Source organism: Peromyscus leucopus, chromosome 1, assembly GCF_004664715.2.
Source record: "Peromyscus leucopus breed LL Stock chromosome 1, UCI_PerLeu_2.1, whole genome shotgun sequence".
Classification (NCBI taxonomy): Eukaryota; Metazoa; Chordata; class Mammalia; order Rodentia; family Cricetidae; genus Peromyscus; species Peromyscus leucopus.
This window is the reverse complement of record NC_051063.1, coordinates 129,259,237-129,279,998: the sequence shown is the minus strand read 5'-3', so window position 1 is coordinate 129,279,998 and position 20,762 is coordinate 129,259,237. Positions and strand designations below refer to the sequence as shown.

Genomic DNA, 20,762 nt, shown 5'->3' with positions numbered 1-20,762 from the left:
CCTGTCCAGAGGGTCTAGTCCAGTACCATAGGGGCTCCACATCTATTGGTCCACAGTTCATAAGTTTCCATTAGTTTGGCTGGCAGCCTGTTCACTATCCCCAGCACATCCACTACAGCAATGATAATGTGAGGTTGTACCAGAGTCCTTTGAGCCTTGCATTGTTCAATTCATTCATGTTTGCTAACATGCAAGTTGTTTCTCTAGCACTTTCAAGAAAATACAGAGGCTTAAAATTAACAACTGTCCCTTCCTCATGACAGTCTGTTACTGTGAAGAGAAATCCTCTTTTGTTTGTTTTTTAAACTGACCAGTGAAGATAAATACTTAGTTTTTTGTGTATAGAAATACCACCCCTAACCATTGTCTACAACAAATGAACTCCTTTTATGTAAAATCTTTGCTAAATGTATAGCCTCTGATTCACAGCAGGAGAAAATTTACTTTATTTTGTATTTACAGCAAGAACGACAGTAGGCAATATATATTATATAACTATATAATATATGCATTATATTATATATTATACATAATTTATATTTCACAACTATGTAGAAAGCATTTGTTAATTTCAGTATTTATTAATCCTATGAACAACATGTTAAAATTTATTTTTTGAGTAAAACGTAGATGTGGGGTAAAATATGTGAAGATGGAATCTATATTCTTTTTCAAAATGAATAAAGAAGCACAAATTAGGGCTTTTAAATGAGTGCAGTTTTGTTCACATCTTAATTTTATTCTGATTCATCTGAATATGAGAATCACTAATGCTGACATTTTGTTTTAAATGTTGTTGTGTGATGTTTGAGCTTTGTGGGAAAATGCAGAGATATAACGGCAAGCGCTTAGTGATGGATTCTACATCCTGATGCAGTCTTCTATAAACTTACAAATAAGGCAAATCTACACCCCAGCCCCAGAAAGCAAAGCTGGACTCTGGTTTGAATCAGTGGCACAGCAAATCACCAAGAGATAGGACCTGTCTTTTTGTCCTTTCTTCCAAATTTTGAAGATAGATAATTTTCTTAATGGCTTTCATAAATGGTCCTAAAGTACACTGCCCTAAAAAAATTAGCAAGCAACTGAAAACTACCACATCTCTGGATAGCACTGCTGGGGGGAGGAAAAGCATGGCCCAAGGAGTCTCTATAAAAAGCACAACCTCAACTCCTGGACTGTGTGGAAAGGCTCATGTGCTTTCCAAGTAGAGACAAAAATTCTGTGTCAAAACACAATGATTGGTTTAAAATTACCCATACCAACCCTGACACAGGCTGATTTCTATGGGGCGAGTGTAAGCTTTTACTCTTCTTCTGCTTTGAAATCAGCATAAAAGCTCCCCAGTGACAGAGGTAGCAGCTACATTTATTTGCAGCTTATGGTATTATAGTGAGTACAATTATATACATTCTGACTGAATTATGTCCCCTGAAGTTAAAAAATAATTTCATGCATATTTGTCTAGAAGACTCTTCACATGATCCCAAATTTCAAGCTATAAAAATATCTTCTTGGAAATGTTCATACCTATTCATGCACTTTCTATACATTCATCTGTTTGCTTTCATTCATATAATTTTTTCCAGCATATATGTCATAGGCACTTCTCAAGTGTCGGGCAATAGGCAAGCACTCCTCACAGACACAGCACTGCCTCACAGAGCATGATTATGGGAGAACCAACGAGGGAGACGGACAAAGTGAAACAACCAAATAAAGTCGACAATTGTAATGTCAGAAAGAAAGAACACGGTTTCTTTAAAAAGTGGAAGGGTAAAACCTAGCTTAGGGTGACACCTCTACTGACTCCAACACAGAGCATGGGTGCCACTCTCTAGTAAGGTGAGCTGGGAAAGCCACTGAAGCAGGACCTGGCCCAGCCTTGTTGCACAACACATTTGTGCAAGTGTCCCCTGAGCACACTTCTTCATCTGCATCTTTAATACTTTTGTCAAGCTGATTACCATGTTTGAAGATCAATATGATCTTCAATACTTGAAGAATGTAAAAAGAAAAAGAAAATGAATAAAAAATAAACCTACATAGTGATGTAACACTTTTACACTTCAAAAGATTTCAACTGTCCCATGTATTTCATTTACTCCTCAAAATACAGTGATCATTGCACATTATAAAACACAGACCCATGTGACACAAAAGAGAGGCTCTGCTACCTATGCTGTCACAGATCACAGACTGTGGTAAGTCAAGTACCAGATCCAAATCTCTTGACTTGTGAAATCACAAAGTCTACAATCTGACTTAAGCCTTTCTTTCTCAGAGTCATGTATCCTCATGCCCCGAAACCTGTGTTTCTTTAGTTTCTGTATGCATTTAAGTGAAGGAAGTACCCTCTCTTTTTTAATGTCTATGAGAGAAACATTCTTCATTAAACAATCACAAGATTTGACAAGGAGAGCAAACAGCAGCAGCCACTTTTCCGACTGCTTTCATTTCCAGTCATCGACGGAAACACAAGCAAAGAGTTTGCTTTTGGAACCTGAAGACAGAAGCTGGTCATGATTGTCAACAAACTAAATTCCAGTAAATTTCCTGCCAGATGTAATTGTTCTTTAAACGTGCATCGATAAATAAAACTAAATATTTACATGCAAGGCACCATAAGCTCCCTGAGCAGGCTCACGGAGGAAGCCATTCACAACAGGAAAATGAGGGTAAAATCCATTTTTTAAAAGATCTAACAACACAAGCTTTACAACCTCCCTAGAGGGAAAGACAAAAAGCATTTGCCTAGGGCTCCCTATACCATTCATTCTAATATTAAACACAAGCCTCTCTTCATAAAGTGTGTTATGTAAGGGACTGCTGTAATCTATTTCCTAAGTTCATTTATGCTTTCTTATAAGTGCCTGGCATTGATGTACGCTCATGACTTAGGCATGAAACATACCAGCAGTGAAATCTAATGTCCTCAATGAACACCCATACTTCTATGTGCAGCAACCTGGAATCAAACACTGACACACTCTGTGGACATTCCTGAGAGGGCCTTCCTGGTAAGCAGTTTTCCAGCCCCCAACTGGGTCAGCAAAACACTCTTCCCCTGGCTGAGTCATTCCCCAGCTTTCCTCTGAACTGAAAGCACTAACACATTCCCTATCTTTGAACTGCTACAAGCAATTCTTATACAGCCCTGAATGTGGCTCATATCTGTAGTGGAGGAAGAGGGGACAGACACCTTTTTGATATGGGCTGCAGTGTCTTGACTAAAGTTTTCTTTGTGGAGTCCTCCATGATAGAATGTTGGCATCCATCTGTGCACTTAAGACATGGGATCAGTGAGTCACCTGAGACCAGAGTTCACAGATGTGGAAGGGGAACCATAGCTTGCTAGGCCTAGATTCTTTCTAAGTACCATAAGGATTTGAGGATTTAGCCTCCTGCTTGCAAACCAGCAGAGTGCAAGTTTGAACTAGGTGCTCCATCAGTAATCATCAACAGCAAAGCAACTCTGAAGTCAGAGAACAGGTGTCAGACAATTCCTCAAACCCTTGATCCTACCTTATTCTAGCCAGAGTATTTCTGCTCTTCCTTCTCTCATGTGGGAAAAAAGTCAAGAAAAATGAAGGTTACATGGAAATGTGCATATGAGCATGAGCATGTGTGAACACAATGTGTGAACACTTGTATATGGACATGTGTGAATATGTGAACATTAGTGTATGTCCTTATGTTGTTTTTAATAAGTACCTCAAGTTAACCCTTTGCACCACTGGAGCTCTACTACCCTATGTTGCTTTGTACAAATAAGAATGTGTCTATTTAAAAGGTAAAGAGGCTCCAAAAGGCTTCTTGAAAGGTGCTCCAACTGTGTTCTTCCGCACTATACTGTTTTTACACCTAGATATATACAAGTGGATTTGTAAGGAGAAAAAGCAACACATGACACATTAACACAAGAAAGCTAGACTCACAAAAATAATAACCTTGCTTACTAGTTTTTGTTTGTTAGTTTGTTTGTTTTTGTCAACTTGACTAAAGCTAGGTTCAACTGGGGAGAACGAATCTTCATCAAGAAAAGGCCTCCATGGGACTGGCCTGTATGCAAGCCTGTGCTGCCTGTTTTTGATTAGTGGCTGATAGGGGACAATCCAACTCACTGTGTATGTGTGTGAGGGTGCAGCCACAACTCCTCTGTCGGTGGTTCCAGTTCTCTAAGAAAGAAGGCTGAGTAAGCTATAAAGAGCAAGCCAGTAAGCGGCGTTCCTCTGTAGCTTCTGTATCAGCTCCTGCCTCCAGGCTCCTGTCTTGAATACCTGACCTTATCTCCTTCAGGAACAGAGTGTGACCGAGGGGATGTAAGATGGAATAAGCCTTTACCTCCTTAACTTGATTTTGGTCACTGTGTTTATCACAGCAATGGAGCCCCCAACTAAGACTGTGCCTATGGATGCTGCCTAACAGGGATGAGGGTGAGACACAGGGATGATGGTCCATATGTGCATGAAATGAGAAAAATAAAGAGATCTTGTAGCTACATGTTCTTTAGAATTGAGTTAATTTTGATGGGATAATGAAGTGCAAATCAAATTTTAGAAGTAGTACTAGAATTGCTAGAATTCAGATCCTACCTTTTGTCCCCAGTACTTTATACTGAAGAAATAAGATGTGTAGTTTATACTATGAACTAACAAATCAATACCCGCTGCAGTCAACAAAAGTCTCACTTAAATACTCCCAATTATTTGTTCTATTTCTCAGCAGTTCCTTGTACTTCCTATATTTATTCATCTGTCCATCTATCTCATCAATATGATTCTTACACAAAGACCACTGTTAAACACCAAAATCACAACACAAACATAATAATCTTAGGTAGATAATATTCTCACACATATATAGTCTCTCAGAAATCTACATACTGAATCTCAATCATTACATTACTATGTATAGTTTTCAAGATATTTGAAACTTTAAAGCAGGTGCTAAGAGAAACAAAACAAGTTATAGCAAAGAAATTGATGCTGACTGATCACTGTCAGAGAAGCCAAATAAAAAGTTGAAGGAAAGAAAAACTAGAAGACAAAAAAATAATAATAAAAGTAGAGCATCTCCAGTATCCACACACCAAGCTATGGGAAAAACCAATTCTGTGTATTAAAGCACCCATTTCTATTCCTAATTATTGTAAAAAACACCAAAAAGAGTGATCAGATGACACAGTCATATACATAATTTGTATATTTGTTTTTCTGAGACCAGAGGCTTCGTGGGAGCATCGTCTGCACATCTTCCTGCAGGTAGACAGCGCTTTACGGTTTTTTAAGGAGAAAGGCACAGTATTGTCACTGTGCAGCAATGGCCCTCAAAACTCATAAACTCACAAACATGCATATTTTCATCTCTCTCACCAAGCAATATATGTGTTTCTAAACAATATAATTCAAAGTATTGTGAAACTTCTTATTTCATTAAATGTATGATCTTAGAACCATGTCTACGAAGCTGCAGAGGCAGCTCATTGTTATAGTGCATCCTAGCAGGCACATAGCCCTAAATCTGACTCCTTACACTGGAAACAAATGCTTGTGTGTATATATTTGTATGTGTGCATATGACTGTGTATATTGTTTATGTGTATGTACATGTATTTTTGTATATAAGTGGATATGTTTGTATGTAGATGTGTGCGTGCATATGTTTGTGCATATGTATTTATGTTGGTAGGATCTTCAGGAAAATTTGTAACAAACACGTGAATTTTTATAATCATTTATCTGCCATCCTTACTCCTTACCATTTTGTTCTCTGTATGAATTTAAATTGTTATGAAATATTTTCTTTAAAGCATATCTCAAATCTTGTCAGTTTACAAACTTCCACTAATTACCTTGTGAAATCTCTGGTATCATGCAGAAGGGCCTAGACAACTTGAGTGTCTTCTGCTTTGAGTTTCCGTCTCCGTCTGCTTTGAGTTATTGTCTCCGATTATATGCAAAACTCTGATCCTGCTCATTCAGACATTTTTACCTTTGCCATTTTTCCCCCGATCCAGATCATTCTCTACTGCTGATACCAGCCAGAATCCATGCCCACGTCCAGTTTAATTCTACAGTCTTTCATGAAGCGTTCCACCTCCAAAACATCTCTTTCCACCTACCTTTCTCCTCTCTTTCTGCACCTCTTTACCCTGCATGCCAGTCATCTACTCTAGTGGGGCTTATCATGTCCTAGATTTTGTGAGAGTCATTGTTACTCCCAATAGTTACAACACTCTTAAAGCTAGACTACTTATTACTTGGCAATGATTTCTTCATTCGTAATTTACACTACTTGGTTTTGTGCAGTGATCAAGTAAGCCCTTAACTGAATGAATTACTTAAAAGAAATGACTGTATAATGTCTCAAGCCTTAAATTCACATGTTCTCTGTTGTTTCCTGCCAAGGGTGACCCCAAAAGTAATAACTATTGCTGCATATGAGGTTCTTTTATAATAGGGCGCATGTCATAACTCTTACGTACATGTGTGTTCTACAGTACAGTGTTGGCTAATCTGCTTCTGGGAGGAAGAAGGCACTTCACATGGCTGACAATCATATCTATCCAAGGAGCTTTGGTCCCCAATGCTACTGAGGCCTAATTTATGTTCAAAATAAAGTTATGTCTCCAAAGCCAGATAAAGTACTCCCATGAGAATGCAAAATGAGGAGGCATGAAAGAATTTACTATGGCTATGCTGTGTACAGTTATTCTTATACACTTTAAAACTGCTCTATATTTTAGTCTAGACCTTCAATTTATCTGAGACCATGAACTAAGACAAATAAGTGACATTGTTAAGTGTATCAGCTGTCAGCACAACATCACAACAGCTAGATAAGGAAGTCATAAAATGTACAGTGGTGTGTATTACCACCCTCCCCTCATTCTTCTGATCATTTTAACTCTGTGTAACATTCTTAAAGCACCAGTCAACACGTCTTGCTTCCATCTGACAACCAATATAATGATGTTTGACATAGTGACACACTAAACACTCACATAATTAGTTTCTCAATATCTTGAAATTCACACATGAAAGTTTTCAGACAGTGATCTTGAAAATATTAACTTGTCACCATAAGGCCATAAAACATAGCTTCTGAACAAAAGTATATTGTAAAGATAGAAATAAGTGCAATATGCATAATGCTTATTTTCAGTGTGCACTAAAGTCATGTTCCTCCTGTGTTTCTGTGTTTTATATTGCACTACCTGGATATAAAGATGTCCTGAGTCCTATACTTTGGATGAAAGGGGCAGAAAACAAAATAAAACTAACAACAACAACCGAAAAAACACTGTTATTTCTATTTCTTTTTTATGGCACTGAAGACCAATACTGTTGATCAAAGTACAGTCTTGGTGAATGTTAGGTAGGTGTGCACTATGTTCCTGACTTAGAAGTCCAGCCTCTCATGTCATAATTACAATTTTTTGAAGATTATAGAAATAAATTTGGTAAGATATTTTCCTATAAACCCCTAAATAGCATATGTTTAAACATATATCGTATACAAGATTACAGAAAATTGTCCTCATTCATTTGTACAAACTATATATCTATAATTTGATATAAAGTTTCTTAAAATACTGCCCACAAAACACCTGTTTTAAATTTGAAGCACTATTCTTGAGTGAGAATACCCCAAGACTCCACTGTAGCCCAGCCCTGTCAGAACTCCTTGGAATGAGGCACTAGACAGTATGAATTGAAAGCAAGTTTGCCCATGTGATTCCAATGTACACCACGTTAATAAGGAAAACATACCTACTCATATTCTCAACATTGTAATGTACAGAAGAAAAGTTGCCAAATGATAGCTTCCAGAAAGTATTATTTCCAAACACCTATTCTTTGGATTTCTACAGTGCCACTGAACAGAAAAATCAACAAACATGTTTCTTAAATTCACAACATCACTTAGCTTCTTATTTCTTGGCGCATTAACGGGGGCTGGGGAGACCGTCTCCGCACCTGGGGATACTGACCTCCTCTTTCCACAGGTCAGAATATTTGATCTGTAGCATAGGCATAAACCCTGACACTGGAATGCCAAACTTCCAGAGTCCTGGCAAGGAGTCCTCCCCAAAAAGCGCAGGGCAGGGCTCTGTCAGCACCTAGGACAGCGCCCGGAGAAGGAAACCTGGCCTCAGAACAGCGGCTAAGAACTGGGAAACCCACCCGAGAAGCCTCTAGACACAGACTACAGCCACTTGATCTTCTCTCCTGCGGTCAGCAGATCTTTCCAAATGACAACAAAGGAAATCCTAAGCACCTTTCACCTAGGGATGCAAGCCGCCCCCACACCCAGTCTCCCTTCACAGTCCTCAGCGCCTGTTGCTAAGGGAGGGGAGAAGGCGCTCAGGAAGCCTTGCGACCAGGTGACAGCCCTCCTGAGATGCTGTATGCTTCGGGTGGCGCTGAGGACCGGGACTCTGGGCCAGCCTAGGACCCCGCGACAGGCCCGGCGCCCACGAGAGTGCAGGGAGCGGGGCAGGCAAGAGCCCGGCGCCAGAGCGCGCGGCTTCCCCTGCAGACCAGGAAGCCCAGGCCGGTTCAGGCCTCCAGACCAGCACGAGAGACATATATGGGCCCAGGCGGCCGGGTAGGGCCGGGGACAGCTTGGGGAAGCTCAGGCACTCACCATGTTGACTTCAGAAACCATGTCGATGCTGGCGATGTCGATGTTCATCCCCACGCAGACTGGGGGACCTGCGGGAAGCGCAGCACACCGTGATCAGCCAGGCTCCAGCAGGGGGGACGGGTGGCTCTGAGAATGGGGGGCTCGCAAAGGACCACCCACCCACACCGCTACAGCTCCCCGGAGGCCGCCCCCGCCTCCCTCTCCACCCAGACCGCCAACACGGTGGATCGCGCTTCCCGCAGCGGCCGCGCGCATCCCACTTACCCCCGAAGTCGGGTCTCAGACGAATGTCGTAGCCTTTCAACAGCTTGTCGACCGTCTCCTTCACAAAGGACATGTTCCCGGGGTCGTTTACGCTGAAGGAGGGGCACAGGGCAGAAAGAACAGGGTCAGGCAGCCGCTCACCCGCCAGCGCCCGGCGCGCACACAGCGCGCCAGCCCGCGCCCGGCCCGCTTCCCGTCAACCCACCAGCGACCCTACCTCTGGGCGCAGCAAACCACCGCCACCAGCACCGGGGCCGAGAAGATGCCGAAAAGCCTTCCTCCCGCAAAGCCCCACATCCCTTCGCCGCGCCCCGGCACGGGGGAGGGGGCGCCCCGCCGCCGTCGCGACCCGCAGCCGGGGCTGCTGCTGCTGCTGCCACCACCGCCGCCGCGCTGGCCCGGAGCGGAGGAGGCGGAGGGGGAGGGGGAGGGGGAGGAGGAGAGCAGGAGGAGGAGCGGGACAGGAGGGAGGAGCCCTGGCGCGGGAGCGCTGGGCGGGCGGAGGCGGGGGCGGAGCCGGCCAAGAACAGCACCCGCCCCCTATGTGTCCGCGGTCGCGGCGGGGCTCTGGACACCCTCTCCAGGCACAGTAGCGGCCGCTCGGGACTCGCAGGGAGGGGCTGGCGTGCGGCCGCAGATCCGCGCTGGTCACTGCGGGCGAGGGCCACGACTGCGTGGCGCCTGGCAAGGCGGGGGATGGGCCACAGAGACCGGTCCTCTGAGCTCCCTGTAGCGGGACAAGGGATGGGATGGGACCCTGAGATGCAACCGGAGGGCAGCAGAGGCGTGGGAAATGCTCCGCATCCCTAGCGGTATCCCACCCTCCACCTCCAACCCCGCCCTGCTCTGCCCGAGACCCAGGGAGCGCTGCACAGAGCCTGGGCGCGCTGCCTGGTCAGGAGCCATGCTGCAGAGCTGTGAGGAAGCCCCATCCTCACCTGCTGGGCTCAGATCCTCGGATCCCCAGGGTCCAGGAAAGCCAGACTGACAGCAGCAGGGCCTGGAGCCCGGAGCACATGGCGTTGCTCCTCTAGCCTAACCTGAGTGGGATCTGCTCCACTCCACCGTCACTGAGCTAGGAACCAACGGCGACGTGGGGATCCCCGCCTCCCTCCGCCCCTACTCCCACCCCCGGGCTTTCCCGCCTGACCCATCTTCCAGCCCCTTGCATGGCGGCTCGATAATCTATCAAATATGACTATGTGAAACAGGCTCCTTGAGCTGTGCCTCTCCCCTTGTCTCCTGCACAACCATGTGAGTGCTGAATCTTTCCTGCTCACAGAGATGCATTCATAATTAACTGTAAAGAGAAATCTTGTCGATAAACTGGTATCCAAGCCAGACTTAAGAGACCCTGGTCTCTCATTCCAGTGATGGGAAGTAACGTGTCTTTTCTGGCGCACACCAGAAACATCCACACGTATTTTAAGGTAAAGATCTTTGTTTTCCGTGTGACTGGCCACCATCCTTTGGCAGTCATTAGAAAACTGATCGAATAATTGGTCAAAAACAAGAACTGGTGCACACCCCGATTGCGTAACCACTGTACACCCGCTGGTGCCCATTCCACCTGTACATCACTAGAATACACCCACTGGCGCCCTCCCCACCCTATGTATCACTACAGTACACTCAAGGGGTGCCTACTCACCTGTGGCTACAGGTTGCCTGTTTTTCTATAGTGAATAATAATTTTCAATTCAAGTTTCCCTGTACCTGGGCTTCTAACATTGAGGAAGATGGTTACAGCACGCTACTATAGTCAAACAGGAGAACCACAAATCAAGTCTGTTTCTAGTTTCTGTAGATTGGTTCAGGCTTTCAGGCTGTGATGAGTGCTTAATAATACAACTACTTGCCAGTATTGGCTCAGTTTTTTCTTTCCATATCTTTTCTTTTCTATTACCATGATTTATGTCAGTAAATATCTAAATCTAGACTTTTATTCTTAAGCTGGCATGTTTCTGTGCATTAATTTTAAATATCTTTGCTTTTCTAAAAATCAGCAGTTTTATTTTTAGAACTGTGGATGTGACTGCATTACCTGGAAGGTTCAGAGATAAATATAGCTCCTTAATTATTTTCTGGAAAAGTCTATTCACAAGTGCTTTGTATTCTGTGTCCTGTTAGTGTGCAATAGAATTATCTGCAAAGTGACACCTTCACTATGACACATATTTATGATTAGCCAGTGTCTCCTGTTTGCATGCACTAACTTCAGTGATATATCCTGCTGGGAATCACTGCTATGAAAAATGTGACGATCAAAAGAACATATGAATAAGTCAACAGCGTAACAGACCTGTCTTCCTCCCTACTTACTGGCCTGTGTGTCCTAAGATTGCCAGAAACACATTACAAGTCAGCTGTGCCCCACCTTAGATCTCTGCTTCCATCTCTCTCTGGAGTTTTTGGCCTTATTACTCACCAGCTGTTACTCCAGCACCTACTTCAGTGACAGTTCCATCAACCTTATATGGGAGCAATCCCTCAGTTTCGTTTCATTATATATCTTGTCCATCTCCTCAACTGATGAGGAGAGAGGATAAAAATGCATCCTGCTCCAAATGGTCCTACTCAAAATCTGAAATTCAAGCAAGTCAGAGGTTATAGAATGGACCTTTGGCCAAGAGAGAGAAGGGGGTAGTGTATACACACTTCTTATTGCCTCTTAAGAAGCGTGGGTCAGCCTCTCAAAGCTGACCCCATGAGCCAGACCTCTCAGCTCCCCAGGCTCAGCCATGGCCTATTTGCTGGCAAATTTTCCTGTTCTCTCTTTCCAAGTCTCAATATCCTTTCCTTTCACTCCTGTTTTAATTGCTGCTCCACACCTTAATATAGAAATGTCACTTAAATTTTGCCTCAGGATATGTTTTCTGGGGAATCCAGGCTAAGCCTGGAACCACCTGGTAAGTCATTAAAAATATCATTTGAAATACAATCACCTTAAAACAGGAAAGAAAATTTTTAAAGAATATGCTCACATAACCACTGCAGCCCAGTTGCAGGACGCAATAATGTGCTCATCCTCTTGGACATTTCAGTCACTTCCAGCTGTCCTCAGCCTACTTTAGTAGGAATGCCCAAAAGCTGGATGAACACTGAGCACCACACACCTTGCCCTTCTCTCTTGCTGGAGTTACTAAAACCAAAAATTTTACACCTTGATTAACTGGTGGTGATGTGTTGGCTGTATCAGGAGGAAGAGCAGCCTTATTTAGTACCATAGAGCCTGTATACCAAGAGGACTGGTCACTTTTCTAAGTGTTGTTTTATAGGAAATGAAATGGGGAGCATCAAACTGCACACAGAGGACTCTAGGAGGCTTGGAAAGCACAAACTGAAAGTAAGGATACCAAATTAATTCTACCTCTGCTGTATTAACAAATCATTTCCTTGCTCTATAGCTCATTTTTCTTGTTTCTGGGCTGGAACAACACTCATTCATGATAAAATATACTATTTTTATTATTATTATGCACTAATTGCACAAAATAGTGAGTTTAATTTTGTCATCATATGGCTTTGACAGCAAGACAAAAGGACTTTAGCAGTCCATAGTGGGTAAATGGTCATGACATAAGAAAAAGGAGGCAAATGGCATTTTGTTCACAGCTAGGCAGCCTTAAGCAGGCTAGGATTCCTTGTTATCTAAATCTTCAGGTGGAGTGTTGGGGTTTTCTAGATTTTTTTTTTTAGTACAAGTATTGTGGGGACCTAGTAAAGGAGCATTCATGACATGAGCATGGCCATGTCAAAGACACCAATGCCTCATGCTTCAGGCTCATGGGGATGGCAAGGCCTTCCCTAGACCAGACTCTTGGGAATGGCAAGGCCTCCCCTAGATCAGGCTCAGGAGAATAACAAGGCCTTCCCTTGGTTCCAGTACGGACATTGACAGTGTGAACAGAAAACATCCACCATAATTTCCTCCTCCCACCCCCACCCTCCACCCCCATCCCCATGATCAAAGCCAGAGACTGTTCCCCTGTAGAGAGCCCCTATCCACCTAGATTAGCTAACCCAACTACTCCTCTAGCTGTATCTGATAAACTTGCTGAGTTTCCCGGTCTGCATCAGAGTGTGCATCTCACCCAATCCCAGATTTTCTGCATGTTCATCTCTTATTTCTTCATTCCTGCCACCCAGTCAGATCAGTCTTAAAGCTATGTAGATCATGGCAAAATTTTCATAGTTTTTCTTACTGATTCTGTGGATTTCATTAGCATCAGTTATAATACCCCTCTTTCACTACAGTTTCATTAATTTGAGTCTTATCTCTCTCAGTTTAGTTAACGGTTTATCTATATGTTTATGATTCAAGGAACAGGTACTTTGTTGGGATTACCTGTGGTATTGTTCTTTCAGTCTCCAGTTCATTCATTTCTGCAGTGAACTCCATTATTTCTATTAACTGCCTTTTCTGTTTGGCTTGTTCTTGTTTATCTAAGACCTTGATGCATATCATTAAGTAATGTATTTGAGAGCTGTCTATTTAATGTGAGCACTCAGAGTGAGAAATGTTCCTTTACTAACTGCCTTGGTTGTGTCCTAAAGGTCGTGAGATCTGTTTTCATTTTCATGCCATTCTAATTCTATTTTCGATCCATTCTTTTGCTTTCCTCCAGTTTCTCCAATAGCACTTAGCATCCCAGAGTGTAATATTCAATTTTCATACGTTTCTGTTTTATCTGCATTTCTCCTGCTATAAATCTATACTCTTATTTTACTATGATCTGATAGTAGAACTATCTATAGTGGAACTAACTAAACAAGGAACTGTTTCTATTGTTTTACATTTGGTGAGATTTGCTTTGTTTTGCCTGAAATGACAACTATTTTAGAGAAAGTTCAACAAGCTGCCAAGAGGATGCATATTCCTTTGCTGTTAGATAAATATCTGTTAAATCCATTTAATCTCCGATGCAGACTTATTCTGAACTTTATTGATTTTTAGTCTGTCTAACCAATTTATTGATAAGAGTGGAGTGTTAAAATAGCCTACTATTAGGATCTACCTGTTATTTTATGTCCATTATTATTTGTTTATATAATATCGGGAGCCCTAAGATTCAATGTATTTCAATTGTTAATCTTCTTCATGAATTCTTGTCTTTGTGAATATGAGGTGGCCTTCTTTACTACTTCTGATTACTCTGATTTGAAATGACTTTGTCAGGTTGTAACTGTTATACGAGCTTATTCAGACATCTATTTGCTTCATAAATTCTCTTCCATCCTTTGATTTTCAACCTGGGTCTTGCCAATTGAGGTATTTTCTTAGGGACAAAAGATAGTTGGATATCATCTTTTAAATGTAATCATCTGTATCTGTGTCTTTAAATTGTAGAGTGAAGGCCATTTAAATTTGAGGTTAATGAGAGCTTTGCTGATTCCCGCAATTTTCTCACTGATTGGATTATTATTTTTTTTCTCTTTTTCATCTCTATGAAAGTTTTGCTGGTTTATTGTGTTGGACATGATGAATTCTTTCCTCATTTTCTTTGGTTTATCTGTTACTCCCAAGAAATTTATTCTTTGCTGCTTCCCTGAGTTGACATTCTTTTCACGATTCCCTTAAATATCTTGTGTGGTGTGGCCTTCGTGGTTATGAATTGCTTTAGTTTGCTCTTGAACTGCCCTATCTCTCTGTCAAATTTGAAAGATAATTTTACTGAATGTAGCACTTTTGGTTGAATGTTACCTATTTTCAGGCCTTAAGATATATGTTTTCTTGTGTTTTAAACAGTTATTTAAATTTAAAATTAAATTTTAAATTTTAAATTAAATTTTTAATTATATGTTGTGTATGTGTCTGTTGTATGGATATGTGCTCATGCAGGCCAAAGTACTCAGATCCCCTGGAGCTAGAGTTTGGGTGATTGTGAGCCACACTATGTGGGTACCAAGATTCAAACTCTGGTCCTCCATAAGAGTGGTTTATGCTCTGAGTCATTAAAATTTTTTTTCTAGCACTTGTTTCCCTGGCTTTAAGTTTTTTTTTTTAGGAGATCTGATAGGATTTTTAAACATTTCTTTTTATGATTTTGTAACTATATGGGAGGGGTTGGGGTATGTGCATGTGAGTGCAGTCACCTGGGGAAGCCAAAGATCTTGGATCTGGATATAGGAATTTATGATATACCTGATGTGCATATTGGAAGCTGCCTGATATGGGTGCTGGGGACCAAACTTAGGTTTTCTTCAAGAGTAGTATGAGCTCTTAGCCTCTCAGCCATCTTTCCAGCCCCAAGTATTCTGATATGTTTATTTAATAGGTGGGGTGGGATTTTTCTCTTACAGTTTATAATACTGTTCCCCTGTTGTATATGATATATTTTTGTCTTCTTGACTATGATGTGTCACAAAATGGTTCTTCTCTAGTCATGTCTATTTAGGGTTCTAAATGCCTTTTTAGGTATTATGGAAGTCCATTTATTTCCATAGATTTGGAGCATACTCTGGCATAATTCTGTTGACTAGGTTTTTTGAGACTCTACTACTTAATCTCAGCTATCTATTCTAGTCCACATTTTTTTTGAGATGGTGTTCTACTATGTAGCCTAGGATGACCACAAACTTGATATCCTGCTACCTCAGCCATCCAAGGAGCTGAGAACATAACAGTACTCCACCACACCCTGGTTACCCCCAAGAATTCTTATGTCCTGTCACTTGATCATATCATTGTGCTCTTGAAAGTTGTAATCATGCTCATTTTTTCTTTATTGCTATTAGAATGTAGTATGTTTTTAATTTTGTTCTCTATCCTGGATCATCTTTCTTTTGCTTGGTCTTGTGAATGGCAATGTGCTTCACTGTGTTTTTATTTGACTTTATATCTCTACTTCCAACATCTCTATTTTTTTTCTTTTTCAAATATAAATTCCCTTGCTGAATTTCTCATGCTTGTTGCTGAATTTCTCATCAATTTTCTTATGTATGTCACTTGTTTGTATAATCTTTGAAGCTACTTGCTGTGGGATGTCTGTATGTCAATTGCTCTGATTGTCAATAAATAAAACACAGGTTGCAGTGCCAGCAGAAGTAGGTACAAGAGAGAAGAAAGCTGGAAGCGAAGCTGAGCAAGACACTGCAGCCGCCCATGACCAGCAGCATGTGAAGACGCCGGTAAGCCACCAGCCACGTGGCAAGGTATAGATTTATGGAAATGGATTAATTTAAGATAAAAGAACAGTTAGCAAGAAGCCCACACCATACAGTTTGTAAGCATATAGTCTCTGTGTTTACTTGTTGGGTCTGACGCTGTGGACTGACGTGACAAAGATTTGTCCTGACTGTGGCAAGGCAGAAAAACTCTAGCTACAGCTACTGATTATTGTTCCAAATGAAACTTTTTAATTACTCATCTACCCATTTCTATAGCTTTGAAATTAGTAATTGAGGAGTTACACACATTTGAGTGAGTTTTGCTGCCTGCTTTTTTGTGTATATCTCAGGTTTTTCTCTTGCTACTTGAGGAACTGTTGGCTTTATACCTCTTCCATTTTCATTTGAGGATCTTCCTAATGAGCATCCTACTCTTAGAAGCTCAATCCCTACTACTGCTTATCCAACTGCTTTTTGATGAGGCTCCTTCCTTCTTCAGCCTCTGGGTAGCCCTGCAGCTGGAACTGTAAGGCTTGTTCCCCTTGGGCAATCAATTTTCTGTTTCTCCAGTTTTCAGCTATCCTATCATTCATTCTGCAAGTGACCCCTGCCCTTCCTCTCTTTCTTACTTTGGAAAATTGTCTGTTCTTTCTCATGCTAACTATTCTTTCCTTCACTGCATCATGGAGGCAATGTCTTATCCATTGGAATGTCTTTACTTTGGTATATATGGGGAAGACAGGTTAAATAGGTTAAACATAGAGACCTGGTCATGCTTAGCTGGGCTTTATTGATGCTTTGAAGTAACATCACTTTAGTTTGCTTTTATTTTTTATTTTTAATCTGATGTATTTTTCTACCATATCTTTGTGATTCAATCAGAGAATGTTATCAATATATTTCAGTTATTTTTAATTTATTGGTTGGTATCAATATACAAACAATTGTAAATGTCTCATGAGAATTTAGAGTCTAATTTTTTCAATGTCTTTATATTATCAAAGTTAATATAATTTGAAAAAAAAGTATTGATTATATGATTTAAATATTTTTTACAATGCATTTGTTTGGTGTACTTTCTTAAGACATTTCTTAGAGAAATGTCTTTGAAGCTTTTTAATGTATAGTGTATTATCACCTTCTTTTCCTTTTATCCTGAGTCTTGTTACATTGTTCCTGGAAGACAAGGCCTCCCCTTTACAAGTGAGGTGAAACCACACCAGAAACACTGATGCTGTTGTTATCCTGTCTCTTTCCTAGTATTTTGTCTAGGAAAGCAGGCCTTTGTTGCTGCCTCTTCCCCACATTGATCCCATTTGCACCAAGTAATAGTTCCTTGTTTCTGACTTTTATAGGACTCAGCTAAAAATATATGTAACAAAAAAGAATTCCTAGGAGACTCCCTAAAGTGTCATTCATGAATGATAGATCTTGTGCCATTTTCTTTAAATTTTGTAGTATCACTCATTTGCATGCACAGTACCTGGCCCTCTTACCTTTGCTTAAAAGTAGGAAATAGAGTAGGCACCTGGGAAGTCCCACAGCTCTCAGAGGCTTCTGCAAAATCTGGGAACCCATGGTGTAGCCAGATATGACCCCAAGTTAGCCCACATGTACAAAGAAGCTCCAGTAAAAGCTGCTGAACCTAGATGCAGAATAATCTTGAAGCTAGGCAAAGCCAGCTTGAGGAGTTTGGGGAGTTCCACATCTTTCGAGCTTGGAATGAAATTGTGGATTCAGGGTGGGGACTAAACTTAACTCCAGATAAGACCCATAGGTCCCCAAAAGGACATGAGGAAATCAACTGGTACTTAGCAGGAATCTTCATCCTCAGCTTTCATAGTGCTGGAGGTTTCCAAACACACTACCAGCAAAGAAAGGTCATGAACAGTCTTCGCTAGCTGTAACATTGGAAGCTAAAATAATGACTGGCTTGGCAAGATATGCCCACTGGTGCAGTAGTGGTACAAACGCTATGACAGTAGCATACCACTTCTGACCAGATTTAAAGCCTTCTCCACACGATGAAACCCATGCTCAGTATGGTTAACTGAACCAAAACTCACACGATGAAGCCCATGCTCAGTATGGCTAACTAAACCAAAAACCCATAGCTGGCTAGGTCATAATAGTCTGATAAATGGACAGAGGAACAAACTGCCCCCTTAGTTCTCATCTTTATACCCATAAATTAATACAAGTCTCTACTCATACAGAATAGCTTCTTTTTACAGTAGATGATGATTAATGCAGAGACCCACAAGCAGCCATTATGTAGCAGATAAGAGACTGTGGAGGGCTCAGCACTAAACGGTACATGTACATCACACTCTATCCCACCAAAGCATGGATATCATCATGGATGAGGGGGGTAAATGATTTTATGAGCCAGAGGGAGTGGGTGTCTGCCATGAAATAGTATTTGCTGGACATTCCAGCACCATTGCTCACAATTAACTTATGGCATCTAGGACTACATGTACAATACCTACACAAGGATAGATAGGTCATGAAATCCACCCAGCATGGATAGATAGGTCATGAAATTCACCTCTAGCTGAAGAGCTACTGACACCTGATGGCTACTTGGACAGGGACAATCATATTTCTTTAGTAATGGGTCCTCTAAAAGGCGACCCATAGTCCAGTAGATTGTCCATGCACATTCAAGTGTTTCTAAGCAGGTTCACTGATTTAAAAACAATAAAGAAAGAAGACATGAAATTGGAATGGAATAGTGGTGGTGGGGAATAGAATAGAAATTACAGTGTAGGGAATGGGGATGGATTTATTGAAACACATTATATGCTTATATGAATAATGAAATATTTAAATAAAGAATGGGAAATCATACATTTGTTCCACCTTAAATAATACATTTACTCCTTACCCTTAGTCTTTCTGTACAATATTTTAAAAATATTTCTGTCATTTCAGCTATTAAAAGAAGACAATAAAGAGGAAAGATAAATGCCTGTATTTAATCTTCCATGGTTAACTCTTAGTTCCATTAATACATTTGCTAATATTAGATCACTCACACATTCCTGAAATAAACCATAACTGTCCATACTATATCACTCTGTTTTAATTTATGTGAACTTGTCAATATAACTTTCATCATTACTTCTTTCACAGAGCATAATTACGAAGTTAGAGGGGCATTTAACAGTTTCACTGAGCTTTCGCTGTCTTTCTGAATGTTCACTCTTTTCTTCCCCAAAGATTTTCCCTTAATTTCTTTTCTCTTTTTGGTGAGACTTTCTTAGCAGAAAACTCGTTAAATTTCTGTTAATTTGGCAATGGTGCTGACTTTGCTTCACTTCACTATGGAGTATTACTTTGTAAGCAGACTTCTTGGTTGACCATAATAGTTTCTCATGGTGGCGGTGTGATGATAGAAGCTCAGGACTTGGCTTTGTTTTTATGAAGCTGATATATCTGTCATTGTTCTTTCACTGTGTCTTTTCTTGGATTTCTTTAGCCTTGTTTTACTTAGAATTTTCTCAGATTCATGGAAATCTGTTTCATTCCCATAGCTGCCTTTATGATTTGTCTCTCAAGTGTCTTTCCAGGTGTCCTGGGGCAATTCAATGGACTATCCACTTTACAGAAGCTCTGTGCATGCTGCAGGCAGGATGTTAGGAGACAGCACCCACGGGGAAATGGTTTGTTTTCTCCTCACTGTATTGTACTAGGGATTGATCTTTCAAGAACAAATTACTCAATAGTAAGGCACTCCGCCCCATAAATAAGATGCATCCAGACTAACATATGGGCAAATCACAACACAGAAACATGACACATGAAAAATCAAGGCAATGTGAGTCCTCATGATGACTCCTTAACTATGAAACTCACACATACTGAAATAGATAAAGTAACAGAGGAAGATTTCAAAGGTTGTCTAGTAAGAAAAAAAATCAGTAACTTGAAAAAACATACAATGAAGTAGATGAATTCAACCCAGGATCAGGAGCAGAAAGTCAGCAACATAGAAAAGTCAGCAGAGTAGATGAGAAAATAGCAACATGTGAGAGAAATTCAGGAAGGCAATCCAGATTTTAAAAGGAAGAAAAGAAATGTTACATATGAAAGGCTCAATGAACTAATTAAGAAAATAAGAATTGTCACCAAAAGACTTGACCAAGCAAAAGAAAAAACACAGAGATGAAGAAGAATATGCCAGTCAAACATCAAGAGGGATAGAAAATGAATAAGCTAATTATAATAACCAAGAACTCCTAAACAGCCAAGAATTTCCATAAATCTGGGGAAAGGAATTAGCATTAAAATGTAAGAGGCACTTAGAATCCCAAATATACATGAAGAATCTACCACTTATCCATTAGAGTCAAGACATCAAAAATAAAAAGCAAAGAAACAATACTACAAGCTGTGAAGCTGCAAGGAAAGCTGATAACATGGCTCCTCAGGAAAGGACACTTGCTTCCAAATCCTGAGTTTAATCTCTAGAACTCTTATTGTAGAAAGGGAACTGACTTTTGTAATTGATCAGTGACCTCCAAGAATTTACCCACCCAGATACAAATAAACAGCTCCCAACCAAGGTTGCTAGATCCATCTTTTAAAGTAGTTATAGAGAAAATGGTATTTCAAGACAAGCATAAAGTAAGGCAATCGATGACTACCAACTCAACACTGCCCATATTCAAAGAAATAATGAACACGAAGGAGGAAGAAAATGGTATTAACTAGGACAGAGCAGGAGTAAG

The 20,762-nt window shown here is 40.9% G+C and overlaps 1 protein-coding gene across 2 annotated transcripts in view; it reads right to left on the bottom strand.

Annotated features, from left to right (window-relative positions):
- Positions 1 to 9,984, bottom strand: part of Gabrb3 (gamma-aminobutyric acid type A receptor subunit beta3) — a 240,549-nt gene extending 230,565 nt beyond the window's left edge. The window contains exons 1-3 of one of the 2 annotated variants that reach the window (XM_028894676.2): positions 9,855 to 9,984; positions 8,917 to 9,008; positions 8,653 to 8,720 (exon numbers count right to left, since the gene is read on the bottom strand). In XM_028894676.2, coding sequence (XP_028750509.1) covers positions 8,653 to 8,720; positions 8,917 to 9,008; positions 9,855 to 9,934 — 240 coding nt within the window. In that variant the 5' untranslated portion in view covers positions 9,935 to 9,984. Of the gene's footprint in view, positions 1 to 8,652; positions 8,721 to 8,916; positions 9,009 to 9,133; positions 9,330 to 9,854 lie in introns of those variants that run through there. The other variant, XM_028894675.2, reaches the window with a different exon arrangement.
- Positions 9,985 to 20,762: the final 10,778 nt, after the last annotated feature.